Source organism: Aquarana catesbeiana, linkage group LG02 (genome assembly GCF_042186555.1).
Source record: "Aquarana catesbeiana isolate 2022-GZ linkage group LG02, ASM4218655v1, whole genome shotgun sequence".
Lineage (NCBI taxonomy): Eukaryota > Metazoa > Chordata > Amphibia > Anura > Ranidae > Aquarana > Aquarana catesbeiana.
Window position 1 is genome coordinate 778,435,055 of NC_133325.1, and position 14,842 is coordinate 778,449,896.

At 48.0% G+C, this 14,842-nt stretch overlaps 1 protein-coding gene across 2 annotated transcripts in view; it reads left to right on the forward strand.

Moving 5' to 3' along the window:
- Positions 1–14,842, forward strand: part of LOC141129384 (granulocyte-macrophage colony-stimulating factor receptor subunit alpha-like) — a 143,816-nt gene that overhangs the window by 108,360 nt on the left and 20,614 nt on the right. For both annotated transcript variants that reach the window (XM_073617395.1, XM_073617394.1), the window contains exons 7-9: positions 799–929; positions 10,058–10,205; positions 14,366–14,468. In XM_073617395.1, the coding sequence (XP_073473496.1) occupies positions 799–929; positions 10,058–10,205; positions 14,366–14,468 (382 nt within the window). The remainder of the gene's footprint in view (positions 1–798; positions 930–10,057; positions 10,206–14,365; positions 14,469–14,842) is intronic.

Below are 14,842 nucleotides of genomic sequence, written 5' to 3' on the forward strand. Positions count from 1 at the left end.
TGTATATAGTATAATATAATACAGTGATATTCCTCTTGGCTGAAAAAAAAAAAAAAAACCCTTTTGTTCATATATTATAGGTTGAAGTAAGCCTTTATTATTATGTTTAGTCGTATATACAATATGTTATGCATATTTGAAAAAAAAAAGAAAAGAGGAAATATATGTATGTGTGTATATGTATATATGTATGTGTGTGTGTATGTATGTATGTATATATATGTATATATGTATAATATTTATTTTTTTATATTTTTGTATAAAAAAAAAAAAAAAGTTGGAATGTGTTTCTTGTTTGCAAGATTCTCAAATAAAAAAATTGCCAACTCAATATTGAACCCTATGGACTAAGACTGGGATGCCATTAAAGTTCGTGTAAAGGCAGGCGTCCCAATACTTTTGGTAATATAGTGTACTTCTCAGGGTGGCATGTCATACAGCTGAACTTCAATGTAGAGCAGTCTGGGGTCTATACTATACAGTGCCAAGGTCACCCAATGCCCAGGGCAAAGAAGCCATAATGCCCCCCCCCCCCCACACTTTCATTGTGTGTGAGCTTAAGGGATGCTACCCTCAGCCTTTATCTGCTTCTCGAAATGCCTTGTATCAGAATGAGCTCACTGGCGCCCCCCTCCATACAGTAAACTGCTGCGCCCAGGGCAGCTATCCCTCATGCCCACCCCTTGTCCTCGTCCTGATATTATAGAGAAATATTACAGCTGAATTTTGGTGGCACACATACTGTAGATTGGCTGGAGGACTTTGCATAGATCAGTAACAACCCTTTTTTATTTCCAGTTATTTTAGATCCTCCGAGAAACATATCTCTGAATTATAGCGTGAATAACCTTGAAATTACGTGGGAGAAGCCAGAGACATACGAAAATTTGCCCGACAGTAATTTTGATTACAGCATTGATATAAATGGGGTAACGTCATCAATTTATATAAATTTTTCTTCTTTTTTTTTTTAATGCTTTCGGAAACAGAGTTCATTGGTGCCTACATTATCAGCCATAACATTATGACCATTGACACTGAATACCATTGATTATCTTGTGACCGTGGCACCTGAAAATGAGTGGGATATATTAGGCAGCAAGTGAACATGTTGTCCCTGAAGTTGATGTGTTGAAAGCAGAAAAAAAAATGGGCAAATGTAAGGATTTGAGCGACTTTGACAAAGGCCAAATTGTAATGGCTGGACGGCTGGGTCAGAGCAACTCCAAAACTGCAGCTCTTGTCTGGTGTTCCCAGTCTACAGTGGTCAGGACCGGCATAAAAGTGGTACAAGGAAGGAAAACAGCTAAACTGGTGACGGGGTCATGGGAGGCCGAGGCTCATTGATGCGTGTGGGTAGTGAAGGCTGACCCATGTAGTCCAAGCCAATAGAAGAGCTACTGGAGCTCAAGCTGCTGAAAAAAGTTAATGCTGGTTCCCATAGAAAGGTGTCAGAACACACACTTGCGTGTTGTAGTTTGTTGTGTATGGGGCTGTGTAGCTGAAGACTGGTCAGGGTGCCCATGCTGAACCGTGTCCACAGCCAAAAGCGCCTACAATGGACATGTGATGGTCTGAGGAATTCAAGGATGGTTTGAGGAACACAACAACGAGTTTGAGGTGTTGGCTTGTCCTCCAAAGTCTCCAGGTCTCAATCCATTGAGCATCAGTGGGATGTGCTTGGAAAAACAATTTGGATCCATGGAGGCCCCACCTCGCAACTTGTAGGACCTGCTACAGATGGCTTGGTGCCGATACCACAGCATACCTTGAGAGGTCTAGTGGAGTCCATGCCTCGATGGATCATGGTAGATGGTCATAATGTTATGGCTGATGGAAGTAGAAGCGCAGGCCGGTTTTAGCCTCAGTAGACTCAGCCTTAAATAGTTTGCTTGGCGCCACTTTTTGTAGCGCGCGTGCATGCATGTCCGCACACACATAGAAAGACAGGTATACGGTTGCACAATTCTGCCTGCAGAACTATGCATATGTACATGGGCAGGTGCTCACATTGAAATCTGACAGCCCATCTCTGGGCAATAATTAGGATATCTCTCCCTCTGACCCACCTCTCACCCTCCCCTAGTTTTTAATATTTGTTGGAGAAGTGTTGTACTCACTCAAGTCTACTGATGCCATTTCCAGATGCAGGGGACCAGTAATCCAGCTCTGCAGATCTGCCCACATTGGCCTTTCCCCAACAGTCCCTTCTGCTGATTTTATTGCTGGCAGACCTCCGGATTGAAGAAGGGTGCACAGAACGTGCCAGTAGCAGACTGGACCAAAACGGTCTTTCCCTTAATGCCAGGTATTCACAGCGCTTCACTTTTTCCACATTTTGTTATGTTACAGCCTTTTTCCAAAATGGATTAAATTCATTATTTTCCTCAAAATTCTACAAAAAATCCTCCATAATGACAACGTGAAAGAAGTTTGTTTGAAATCTTTGCAAATTTATTAAAAATAAAAAAGGAAAAAGTCCCATGTACATAAGTATTCACAGCCTTTGCTCAATACTTTGTTGAAGCAGCTTTGGCACCAATTACAGCCTCAAGTCTTTTTGAGTATGATGCTACAAGCTTGGCACACCTATTTTTGGGCAGTTTCTCTCATTCTTTGCAGGACCTCTCAAGTTCCATCAGGTTGGATGGGGAGTGTTGGTGCACAGCCATTTTCAGATCTCTCCAGAGATGCTCAATCAGGTTCAAGTCTGGGCTCTGGCTGGACCACTCAAGGACATTCACAGAGTTGTCCCACAAACACTCCTTTGTTATCTTGGCTGTGTGCTTAGGGTCGTTGTCCTGTTGGAAGATGAACCTTCGCCCCAGTCTGAGGTCCAGAGCACTCTGGAGCGGGTTTTTATCAAGGGTGTCTCTGTACATTGCTGCATTCATCTTTCCCTCGATTCCTTCCGCTGAAAAGCATCCCCACAGCATGATGCTGCCTCACTGTAGGGATGGTATTGGTCAGGTGATGAGCAGTGCCTGGTTTCCTCCAGACATGAAGAATAGAAATCGTACAAAAACATGGATTTTGTATGCTCTTTTTCCTCCCCCATCTGGAGGGTTAGTTCCCCCTACTCCCCCTACTACTTCCCCCTACTGTTTTTACTCTACCTCTTTCTTATTGGGCACCCTAGGCTCCTTTTTTAACATTCTTTTGGAAATCTCACTTGATTTAAGGGTCTTTGTGCGCCTAGACACGCATTCAGCGCATACAAATCCCATATCAAATCAAATCAAAATCAAATCAAATGACTCTTGCCATTCAAGCCAAAGTGTTCAATCTTTGTTTCATCAGACCAGAGAATTTTGTTTCTCATGGTCTGAGAGTCTTTCAGGTGCCTTTTGGCAAACTCCACGTGGGCTGTCATGTGCCTTTTACTGAGGAGTGGCTTCCATCTGGCCACTGTACCATACATGCCTGATTGGTGGAGTGCTTCAGAGATGGTTGTTCTTCTGGAAGGTTCTCCACAGAGAAACGCTGGAGCTCTGTCAGAGTGACTATCTGGTTTTTGGTCACCTCCCTGACTAAGGCTCTTCTTCCCGTTCACTCAGTTTGGCCAGGCGGCCCACTCTAGGAAGAGTCCTGATGGTTCCAAACTTCCTCCATTTATAGATGATGGAGGCCACTGTGCTCATTGGGACCTTCAATGCTGCAGATATTTTACCGTACCCTTACCCAGATCTGTGCCTCCATACAATCCTGTCTCGAAGGTCTACAGACAATTTTTTGGACTTCATGGCTTGGTTTGTGCTCCAACCTGCACTGGTAACTGTGGCATCTTATATAGACAGACGTGTGCCTTTCCAAATCATGTCCAATCAACTGAATTTACCACAGGTGGACTCCAATCAAGTTGTAGAAACATCTCAAGAACGATTAGTGGAAACAGGATGCACCTGAGCTCAATTTTGAGTGTCACGGCAAAGGCTGTGAATAGTTATGTACATGGAAATTTTTTTTTTTTAGATCATTTTCAAAGATTTCAAACAAACTTCTTTCTTGTTGTCATTATGGGGTATTGTTTGTAGAATTTTAAGGAAAATAATGAATTTAATCAATTTTTGAATAAGGCTGTAACATAACAAAATGTGGAAAAGCGAACAGCTGTGAATACATTCCAGATGCACTGTAGTCTCAGAGGGAATGCAGCACCATCCATAAACTTTCCCTCCACTTCAGGAACCTTTCCCTAGGCTTAGCCTATAGGGGTTGTAAAGGTAATTTTTTTTTTTTTTTAAATAACAAACATGTTATACTTACCTTCACTGTGCAGCTCGTTCTGCACAGAGTGGCCCCGAACCTGCTCTTCTGGGGTCCCTCGGCGGCTGTTTCAGCTCCTCCCCGCAATAACTAACCACCTTAATGCGAGCTCTCTCGCATGGTGGTTAGTTATTGCGGGCGCGCTCCCGTGATACAGCCGGCGGCTATAGCCGCTCGCTGTATCACTCGGCCCCGCCCCCGGCGTGCCGCGTCATTGGCTGTGATTGACAGCAGCGCGAGCCAATGGCTGCGCTGCTTTCAATCCATCCTCTATAGCCAATCAGCGACCAGGCTGATTGGCTGAATGGAGGTCGGGAGCGAGCGGCCGAGTTTCGAGGTGTCAGGTAAGTAAAACGGGGGGGCTGGGGGCGGCGGTATTGTCAAAAGTATTTTCACCTTAATGCATAGAATGCATTAAGGTGAAAAAATGTATACCTTTACAACCCCTTATCTCTCCTTAACCAGCAGAGGTCTCTCCTTGTCTATGCAAATACACCACCAGACCCAGCAGGTGCTATATGTAGCCTCCTTGTGCCTAATAAGGCCTCCAAAATCTCAGACAAGCTGTGTCAAATCAAACACAGGCTCCCCCAAGATGGCCGACTGGAGCCCAGTACAGTGGACAACCTTCAGCAAGGTTCACCTAGCACCAGAGATAACCAACGGTCCAGGTTTACTGGAAATGAGCAAGAGATATTATGCAGATCACCATCTCACAATCCATACTGTCACCCAACAGAGCGGTTGTACAGCGAGGAGGGATTCTCCCACCCATATCGAATGTGAAAATGGGGGAATCCTCCCCGCTATGCTTTGCTATTGTCTCCTAGACAAGTGCAAATTCGTTTAGTTCCAAATTAGTTTTTTAACTAATTTAGACAAATTTGTTAATTTGGAAATACCCGAATTTCCGAATCTTCAAATGACCAAATATTCGAAAATTCGAAAATTAAAAAATTCTGAAATGCAGAAATGCAAAAATTCGTAAATTCGTAAATTAAAAAATTCTGGAATTCAGAAAATTCGAAAATCCGAAAATTTGAAATTTCGCAAATTCGGAAATTCAAATTTGAAAATTCGGAAATCCAAAAATTTGAAAAGCTGAAACAACTAATGTAGCACCCTCTACCAATAGGCAGGTGCTAGTAGTAGGATTTTTGTTAAATAGAATGTCAGCACAGGCAAATTTAGGCAGGCCTATCTGTTTGATATGGGGGATGAGAGTGGTTAGTGTAGCAGTGGGTGTGGCCACCTGTGCTCTAGTTCTGAGGCGTCTCCCCTGCTTCCAAGGAGAATATTCTGGAAGAGAGGCAGGGCCTGTAACTGGAGTGGCAGGCAGGTCATGTGGGAGCCCTGACCAATCCCCAACTGGTATTGGCAGGGGGCGGGCCTCCTATATAAGCTGAGGTAACATGCCACTGGGAGGAGTTGTTGTGCGGGTGAAGTGGAGAATGGAATACTAGGCAGCAGCAGGAGGGGGTTTGGGGGGAGGGGGTGCGCCGAGTGCAGGAGGAGGCCCTGGGAGAACTGTGAGGGAACTTTGCCATTACACGGTCATTGGCAATGTCCTTATCATTACACAGTCATTGATGAGGAACTCCTGGAGCAGAGGGGCAGGTGAAGCTGTCGGAAACGTATGGTCCAGTCAAGTTCTCCATCAAGGTCGGTGAGTGTACCACAGTGGAGGGCTTGATGTGCCCGGAAGTCTTTGAGGGAACCTAACTTCTACACGGTTAATGATGAGGAGTCCTGGATCAGAGGAGAGACTGTGGGGATTGTGTCAAATCGATGTGGCCTGAGGGCACAGGATTTGCAAGCTGGGCTAGCTGGGAACAGTAGTCCGCCGCTCAACGTTTGCTTTTAAACTGCCGGGCCTCCGGGGAGAGGTGCTGCAGGCCTCTGGCCTAGTAGCAGCGAGCAGCCAGAGCCAGCTTGAGGAACTATTCAGAGTGGGTCCTTCTTGCTTACAGAAGATGTGACATTACATTACATTGAAAACGACAGTATAAGTTTGTGCAGGAGGAGAGGATTTCTGGGAACATCACCCTTACACGGTCTCCCCGGCTCGGGGAGAGTTGTTAGGTGGCTGTGGGATAGGCTTTCCTGAATAAGTGAGTTTTCAGGGATCTCCTAAAGGTGGACAGGGTAGGGGCTGATGGGATATACTGGAGCAGGGAGTTCCAGAGGATGGGAGAATCTCTGGAGGAGTCCTGAAGGTGACCATGGGAGGAGGTAACAAGGGAGCTAGAGAGCAGGAGGTCGCGTGAGGAGCGGAGGGGACAATTTGGGTGATATCTGCAGATGACGTTGGTGATGTAGCTGGGGGTCGATGTTGTGGATGGCCTTGTATGTTATGGTTAGCATTTTGAATTTTATACGTTGGGGGAGGGGAAGCCAGTGAAGGGATTGGCAGAGAGGGGCAGCAGTCACGGATCGATTAGTGAGGTGTATTAGTCTGGCAGCAGCATTCATAATAGTATAAATATTATGCAGCGCTAAGGACAACCAATAAATGAAAATACCAAAATTATTAAAAATTATTAAAACATAATATCATAATTAATACCGTGAAAAATTACCATAAAAATTTATGACCACTGTAGGATATGTGTATAATGAAATACTAAAATTAATAGTGTCAAAAAAACCAAAAAGAGCACATAAAAAGTCTCATCACAAATAGTGCGATTAAAAAAACTCCATATATAAAGTTCATAAACGTAAAAAAGAAGAAGAACTAATCCAAAATCCGTGATAAAGGAAATCCAATCTCCCAAAAAGTGAATACACCCAAGTGGATATGAGGCTCCTTACCGACTCAAAAGACCAACAAAGGTCTATCCAGGCATATGGGAGATTACAGGTTTCCCAATAACCTATACCAGCATCTGGGTCTGTGGCTGAGGCTGTATAGCTCCGGAAATAAAAGCAAGAAAGGCTCCCATAGTGTAATCGTTCCAATCAATAATATTTAATGAATAAAAAGATGCACTTACAAGTAGTTCAAATAAACGAGTGTCAGAGTAATCTCAATGATGTAGCGTCTCCGCAGGCTTCCCGCTGTGCATACACTTCCCATCCAGTTCAGCAAAAGAGGAACAGCGTAGTGACGTCAGCGTCATAGGCCACACCTATGGAGACGCTACATCATTGAGATTACTCTGACACTCGTTTATTTGAACTACTTGTAAGTGCATCTTTTTATTCATTAAATATTATTGATTGGAACGATTACACTATGGGAGCCTTTCTTGCTTTTATTTCCGGAGCTATACAGCCTCAGCCACAGACCCAGATGCTGGTATAGGTTATTGGGAAACCTGTAATCTCCCATATGCCTGGATAGACCTTTGTTGGTCTTTTGAGTCGGTAAGGAGCCTCATATCCACTTGGGTGTATTCACTTTTTGGGAGATTGGATTTCCTTTATCACGGATTTTGGATCAGTTCTTCTTCTTTTTTACGTTTATGAACTTTATATATGGAGTTTTTTTAATCGCACTATTTGTGATGGGACTTTTTATGTGCTCTTTTTGGTTTTTTTGACACTATTAATTTTAGTATTTCATTATACACATATCCTACAGTGGTCATAAATTTTTATGGTAATTTTTCACGGTATTAATTATGATATTATGTTTTAATAATTTTTAATAATTTTGGTATTTTCATTTATTGGTTGTCCTTAGCGCTGCATAATATTTATACCATTATCTAGAGGATGTGTCTGACTCTTTTATGCTGGCTGCTTTGGTAATTTGGGTTAAAACCTTGTTTTTTATTTAAAGTGTTTTTTAAGTTTGTAAAGGTTAATCCCTTATAGCTATCAATCAATTATTGGGTTTCTAGTGCAGCGTTAACCCTTTTTGGGTTTTTTTTACATATTTTAGCATTCATAATAGACTGAAGGGGGGATAGACTGCTTAAGGGTAGGCCATTAAGGAGAGAGTTGCAGTAGTCGAGGCGGAAAATAACCAAGGAGTGAATAAGTTGCTTTGTGGTGTCATTAGTCAGGAAGGGTCGAATTCTGGAGATGTTGCGGAGGTTAAGGCGGCAGGATTTATCCAGTGATTGGATGTGGGGGCTGAAGGAGAGGTCAGAGTCAAGGAGTACACCCAGGACCCTGGCATATGTGGAGGGACCAATGTTGTGCTGTTGATCTTAATGGTAAAGTCATGGGGGGACCGGGAAGGAGAAAATATAACAAGCTCAGTTTTAGAAAGATTGAGTTTGAGAAAGTGGTGTGACATCCAAATGACAAATGACTTTTTAAATTAATTTTTTAACCACTTCCCGGCCGCCCTATAGCGGATTGACGTCCGGGAAGTGGTTGTGTTATCCTGACTGGACGTCCTATGACGTCCAGCAGGATAACATGCCGCAGCGCGGCCCCGGGGGCGCGCATCGCGGCGATCGGTGGAGCGGTGTGTCAGTCTGACACACCGCTACACTGATCTTGGTAAAAAGCCTCCGGCGGAGGCTCTTTACCACGTGATCAGCCGTGTCCAATCACGGCTGATCACGCTGTCAATAGGAAGAGCCGTTGATCGGCTCTTCCTCACTCGCGTCTGACAGACGCAAGTAGAGGAGAGCCGATCGGCGGCTCTCCTGGCAGGGGGGGTCTGCGCTGATTGTTTATCAGCACAGCCCCCCCTCAGATCACACCACTGGACTACCAGGGATGCCACTAGGACCACCAGGGAAGGGTCAACGTGGATGGCCAGGTATGTACCCCATGGCCATCCACATGTGCCCAATCTGTGCCAATCAGTGCCCACAAATGGGCACTGATTGGCACTATTATGTCCATGATATGCCCAGATCTGCCCAGCAATGCTCTATCAGTGCCACCTGTCATTGCCCATCTGTGCCACCTGTCATTGCCCATCAGTGCCACTTGTCAGTGCCCATCAGTGCCCACATATCAGTGCCCATCAGTGCCACACATACGTACCCATCAGTACCACCCATATATACCAATCAATGCCACCTACGAGTGCCCATCAGTGCCGCCTATGTGTGCCCATCGGTGCCACCTATGAGTGCCCATCAGTGCCGCATATCAGTGCCACCTATCAGTGCCCATCAGTGCCGCCTATCAGTGCCCATCATCAGTGTCCGTTAGTGCCACCTCATCAGTGCCACCTCATTGTTGCCACCTCATCGGTGCCCATCAGTGCCGCCGTATCAGTGCCCATCTGTGCCGCCGTATCAGTGCCCATTATTGAAGGAGAAAGCGTACTTATTTACAAAAAAATTTAACAGAAACAAAGAAAAACTTGTTTTTTTTCGAAATTTTCGGTCTTTTTTTATTTGTTGCGCAAAAAATAAAAACCGCAGAGGTGATCAAATACCACCAAAAGAGGCTCTATTTGTGGGAACAAAATGATAAAAAATTTGTTTGGGTACAGTGTAGCATGACCGCGCAATTGTCATTTAAATTGCAACAGCGCTGAAAGGTGAAAATTGGGCTGGGCGGGAAGGTGTCTAAGTGTCCGGTATTGAAGTGGTTAAATGACTTTTTTTTTTGTTTGACGAATGGAGCGTAACGAATTAATAATAATAATAATAAACAACAATAAGAATAATAAAATCTTATTATCATTTATTATTATTTCGTTACATTTGTTTAGATGTGGCGTTCTTTATTTTGGATAATTCGTAACATTCGGATAAATTTGTATTGGTTACGTTCACTAACAGCCAATACTTATAAATTAATAGTTACTTATTATTAGTTATTATTTTGAATCTTTTGACTTTTCAGATTTTCGTTCTTTCGAATTTTACAGATTACGCAATCTCAGAAAGGGGGGAATTCTTACAAAGTAGATAAACTGCTTGATAATAAACACTTTGCCGTATCCATGAGAGTGAAGTGGAAGTCGAGCTCCTCGTTGAACCAAAACTGGAGTCGATGGAGTGAACCGATCATATACTGTAAGTAATCAAAGTACCAATCAGAACGTTAAGGTTTAATCTGCTTTGATTTTACTGCCCCCCCCCCCAAATCGGCATGACCTTTTGAAATGAAAGATTACTGTTTTCATTACATTATTTTAGGTCCAGGTCACCGGGCCTCTGTGCTCCTCTATACAATGCAGGCAGATCATGGCTGGAGGGGGAGGGGGGCCGGCAAGGACCCTCAGCCCTGATGCAAGCAGTGGAGTTGGCTCTTGGGAGGAGTTATGTAAATATCCAAATGACTTGATGGGTGGATGTCAGTCTGGAGGAGTGAATATAAGGGGCGGCCCAGGCCCATCCATTAAGGGTGCCCTCCCCCAAACCATGCGTCCGGCCCCTTGCAGGACGCCGGGCGCGTGAATTCCTATGGCGGAGGTGGGGTTTTTAAAGCACTGATTAGAGCCAGAGGCTCTAATAGGCTTCAAAATAGGGTGGACTCGTGGCGCAGAGCATTGCACTACGAGCCCACCCAGGTGTGTTACAACAGCGAATTAATATTCGCTGTCGTAACACTGATCCTCCTCCCGGCCAATCAGGAAGAGGGTCTGAGACCCGTCGCCCGATTGGCTGAAAGGACAGGTGATCCTATTGGACGCCTAGGAGGAGGGGGAGGAGACGCACGGCGGAAGCAAGGAGGAGAGGACACAGGAGCCGCTTCCCGGATGCCCGTTGATCGCTTCCCAGATTCTCACTTCCCAGATGCCCGCTTCCTTGATGACCGCTGCCCGGATGCCCGCTGCCTGGATGCCTGTTGCGCACTTCCCGGATTCCCGCTTCCCAGGTGCCCGCTTCCCGGATTCCCGCTTCTCAGATGCCTGGATTCCCGCTTCCCAGGTGCCCGCTTCCCGGATTCCCGCTTCCCAGATGCCCAGATGCCCGCTTCCCAGATGCCCGCTTCCCGGATTCCCACTTCCCAGATGCCCGCTTCCTGGATGACCGCTGCCTGGATGCACGCTGCCCGCAGCCTGGATGCCTGTTGCGCACTTCCCAGATTCCCGCTTCCCAGATGCCTGGATTCCTGCTTCCCAGATGCCCGTTTCCCGGATTCCCGCTTCCCAGATGCCCGCTTCCTGGATTCCTGCTTCCCAGATGCCCGTTTCCCGGATTCTTGCTTCCCAGATACCTGCTTCCTGGATTCCCGCTTCCCAGATGCCTGCTTCCCGGATGCCTGCTTCCCGGATGCCCGCTTCCCGGATGCCCGCTTCTCAGATGCCCGCTTCCTGGATGCCCGCTTCCTGGATGCCCGCTTCCTGGATGCCCGCTTCCTGGATTCCCGCTTCCTGGATTCCCGCTTCCCAGATGCCCACTTCCCAGATGCCCGCTTCCAGGATTCCCGCTTCCCAGATGCCTGCTTCCCAGATTCCCGCTTCCCAGATGCCCGATTCCCGCTTCCCGATTCCCAGATGCCCACTTCCCGCTTCCCAGATGCCCGCTTCCCGGATTCCCACTTCCCAGACGCCCGCTTCCTGGATGACCGCTGCCTGGATGCACGCTGCCCGCTGCCTGGATGCCTGTTGCGCACTTCCCAGATTCCCGCTTCCCAGATGCCTGGATTCCTGCTTCCCAGATGCCCGTTTCCCGGATTCCCGCTTCCCAGATGCCCGCTTCCTGGATTCCTGCTTCCCAGATGCCCGTTTCCCGGATTCTTGCTTCCCAGATACCTGCTTCCTGGATTCCCGCTTCCCAGATGCCTGCTTCCCGGATGCCTGCTTCCCGGATGCCCGCTTCCCGGATGCCCGCTTCTCAGATGCCCGCTTCCTGGATGCCCGCTTCCTGGATGCCCGCTTCCTGGATGCCCGCTTCCTGGATTCCCGCTTCCTGGATTCCCGCTTCCCAGATGCCCACTTCCCAGATGCCCGCTTCCAGGATTCCCGCTTCCCAGATGCCTGCTTCCCAGATTCCCGCTTCCCAGATGCCCGATTCCCGCTTCCCGATTCCCAGATGCCCACTTCCCGCTTCCCAGATGCCCGCTTCCCGGATTCCCACTTCCCAGACGCCCGCTTCCTGGATGACCGCTGCCTGGATGCACGCTGCCCGCTGCCTGGATGCCTGTTGCGCACTTCCCAGATTCCCGCTTCCCAGATGCCTGGATTCCTGCTTCCCAGATGCCCGTTTCCCGGATTCCCGCTTCCCAGATGCCCGCTTCCTGGATTCCTGCTTCCCAGATGCCCGTTTCCCGGATTCTCGCTTCCCAGATACCTGCTTCCTGGATTCCCGCTTCCCAGATGCCCACTTCCCAGATGCCCGCTTCCAGGATTCCCGCTTCCCAGATGCCTGCTTCCCAGATTCCCGCTTCCCAGATGCCCGATTCCCGCTTCCCGCTTCCCAGATGCCCGCTTCCCGGATTCCCACTTCCCAGACGCCCGCTTCCTGGATGACCGCTGCCTGGATGCACGCTGCCCGCTGCCTGGATGCCTGTTGCGCACTTCCCAGATTCCCGCTTCCCAGATGCCTGGATTCCTGCTTCCCAGATGCCCGTTTCCCGGATTCCCGCTTCCCAGATGCCCGCTTCCTGGATTCCTGCTTCCCAGATGCCCGTTTCCCGGATTCTCGCTTCCCAGATACCTGCTTCCTGGATTCCCGCTTCCCAGATGCCTGCTTCCCAGATGCCTGCTTCCCGGATGCCCGCTTCCCGGATGCCCGCTTCTCAGATGCCCGCTTCCCGGATGCCCGCTTCCCGGATGCCCGCTTCCTGGATTCCCGCTTCCCAGATGCCCACTTCCCAGATGCCCGCTTCCAGGATTCCCGCTTCCCAGATGCCTGCTTCCCAGATTCCCGCTTCCCAGATGCCCGATTCCCGCTTCCCGATTCCCAGATGCCCACTTCCCGCTTCCCAGATGCCCGCTTCCCAGATGCCCGCTTCCAGGATTCCCACTTCCCACATGCCTAGTTCCCGGATGCCCGCTTCCCAGATGCCCGCTTCCCGGATTCCCGCTTCCCAGATGCCCACTTCCCAGATGCCCACTTCCCACTTCCCAGATGCCCGCATCCCAGATGCCCGCTTCCCGGATCCCCGCTTTCCGGATTCCCGCTTCCCAGATACCCACTTCCCGCTTCCCAGATGCCCGCTTCCTGGATGTCCACTGACCGGATGCCCCTTTGCGCGCTGCTGGACTGGCAGACAGTGAGCGGGTGGACAGACGGGCCGGTTGAGGTGCCGCCGGGGGGGGGGGGTGAAAAAAGAAACACCAGCCACCACTGGTGGGTATCCCTAGGCAGGCTGCATGTACATAGGACATGGGTAACGCCCACATACTGATGCTGAGCCTCTGTGATTGAAAGAACTGAAATCCAATGAATGAAAGGGGTCAGGGGGTAGGGACGATCACGCTGGGGAGGAAAGGGCTAGATGATTTTTTTTCTCCTTCAGTTTTGTAACACTTACAGGTCATGTCCCTGCCCCCGGCAGTGAAAGGAGAAGCAGCAGAACTGATGAGCTCTTCTCTCTGTCACTCTGCTCTCTCCTCCTATCAACCTGCTATGTCCACACTGCTTGTATTAGGACCAGTTCACACCATAGAAACGCAGTCCGGATGCATTCCAGAGGCTTTTCCGCATGCACGTTTTTGACGTGTTTTTGATGCGTTCCAGTGCGTTTTTGATGCAATTCATTAAACCCCCCCCCCCCCTTTTCTTTCTTAACCTAAAGGCCTGGTTCACACCTATGCAGTTTGCATATTCCAGGTGCATTAAGCGTTTTTCAGTTTTTATCCACTGAAATCTTTGGAACCAAAAACCAGAAAAAAAAAAATCCCCTTTCCATAAAATGCACAGGTGTGAACTACATCCGTAGGAATCCATGTTAAATAGACGGTAGTGTGTTTCTGCACAACGGAAAACGCACTAAAAAATGCATAGGTGTGAACCAGGTCTAAATAAGGACACGTGCGTTCCAGTGCGTTTTTGATGCGTTTTCACAGCATTCCAGTGCAGGAAAAATGCAGCATGTTCTACTTTTTTTTTTTTTTTGATTTCTGGAACGCACTGGTGTGAACTATGCCTTTGAAAACCACCTACTTTCCATGTGTTTTTGGTGCATAAAAAAAACACACTGGACTGCATGTGATGTGAACTGGAACTTTAAAAAAAAAAAAATACATTAGAAATTCTCATTTGTGATTCTTTTTTCCCCTCAGACTCCAGTCCTGATTCTCCGCCTCTTCCACCTCACCACATCCTGATTGTCCTGGGAATAGTGACAGCGGCTGTCCTGTTCTTCCTCGTATTCCTGTGTCACAGGTAAATCCCCCCGATCACCGCTAACACCCGGAGGGTAACCGTACATCATCCAGAACGTTCCGCAAAAATCTCCCCTGTGACCCGCAGCTCCCGCATACCGCCGCCTATAGGCAGCAAATGAAAGATGCGGCTGTATGCGGGCCGCTGTCTACGGCTCGTGCACGCCCATATCGCCTGATCTGTATTTGGGCCATGCATCCATGCACATGCTTTAGGTAACCACCACCTGTGCATACAGCCAATTGCTGCCCATGCGATTCACAGGGAAGTTTTAGGCAGTGGCGGCCGCTCCATTAGGGGAATGCAGGGGCGCCGCTCCCCCCCCCCCCCCTCCATCCATGCGTCCGGCACCCTAATCTACATGCAGGACACCG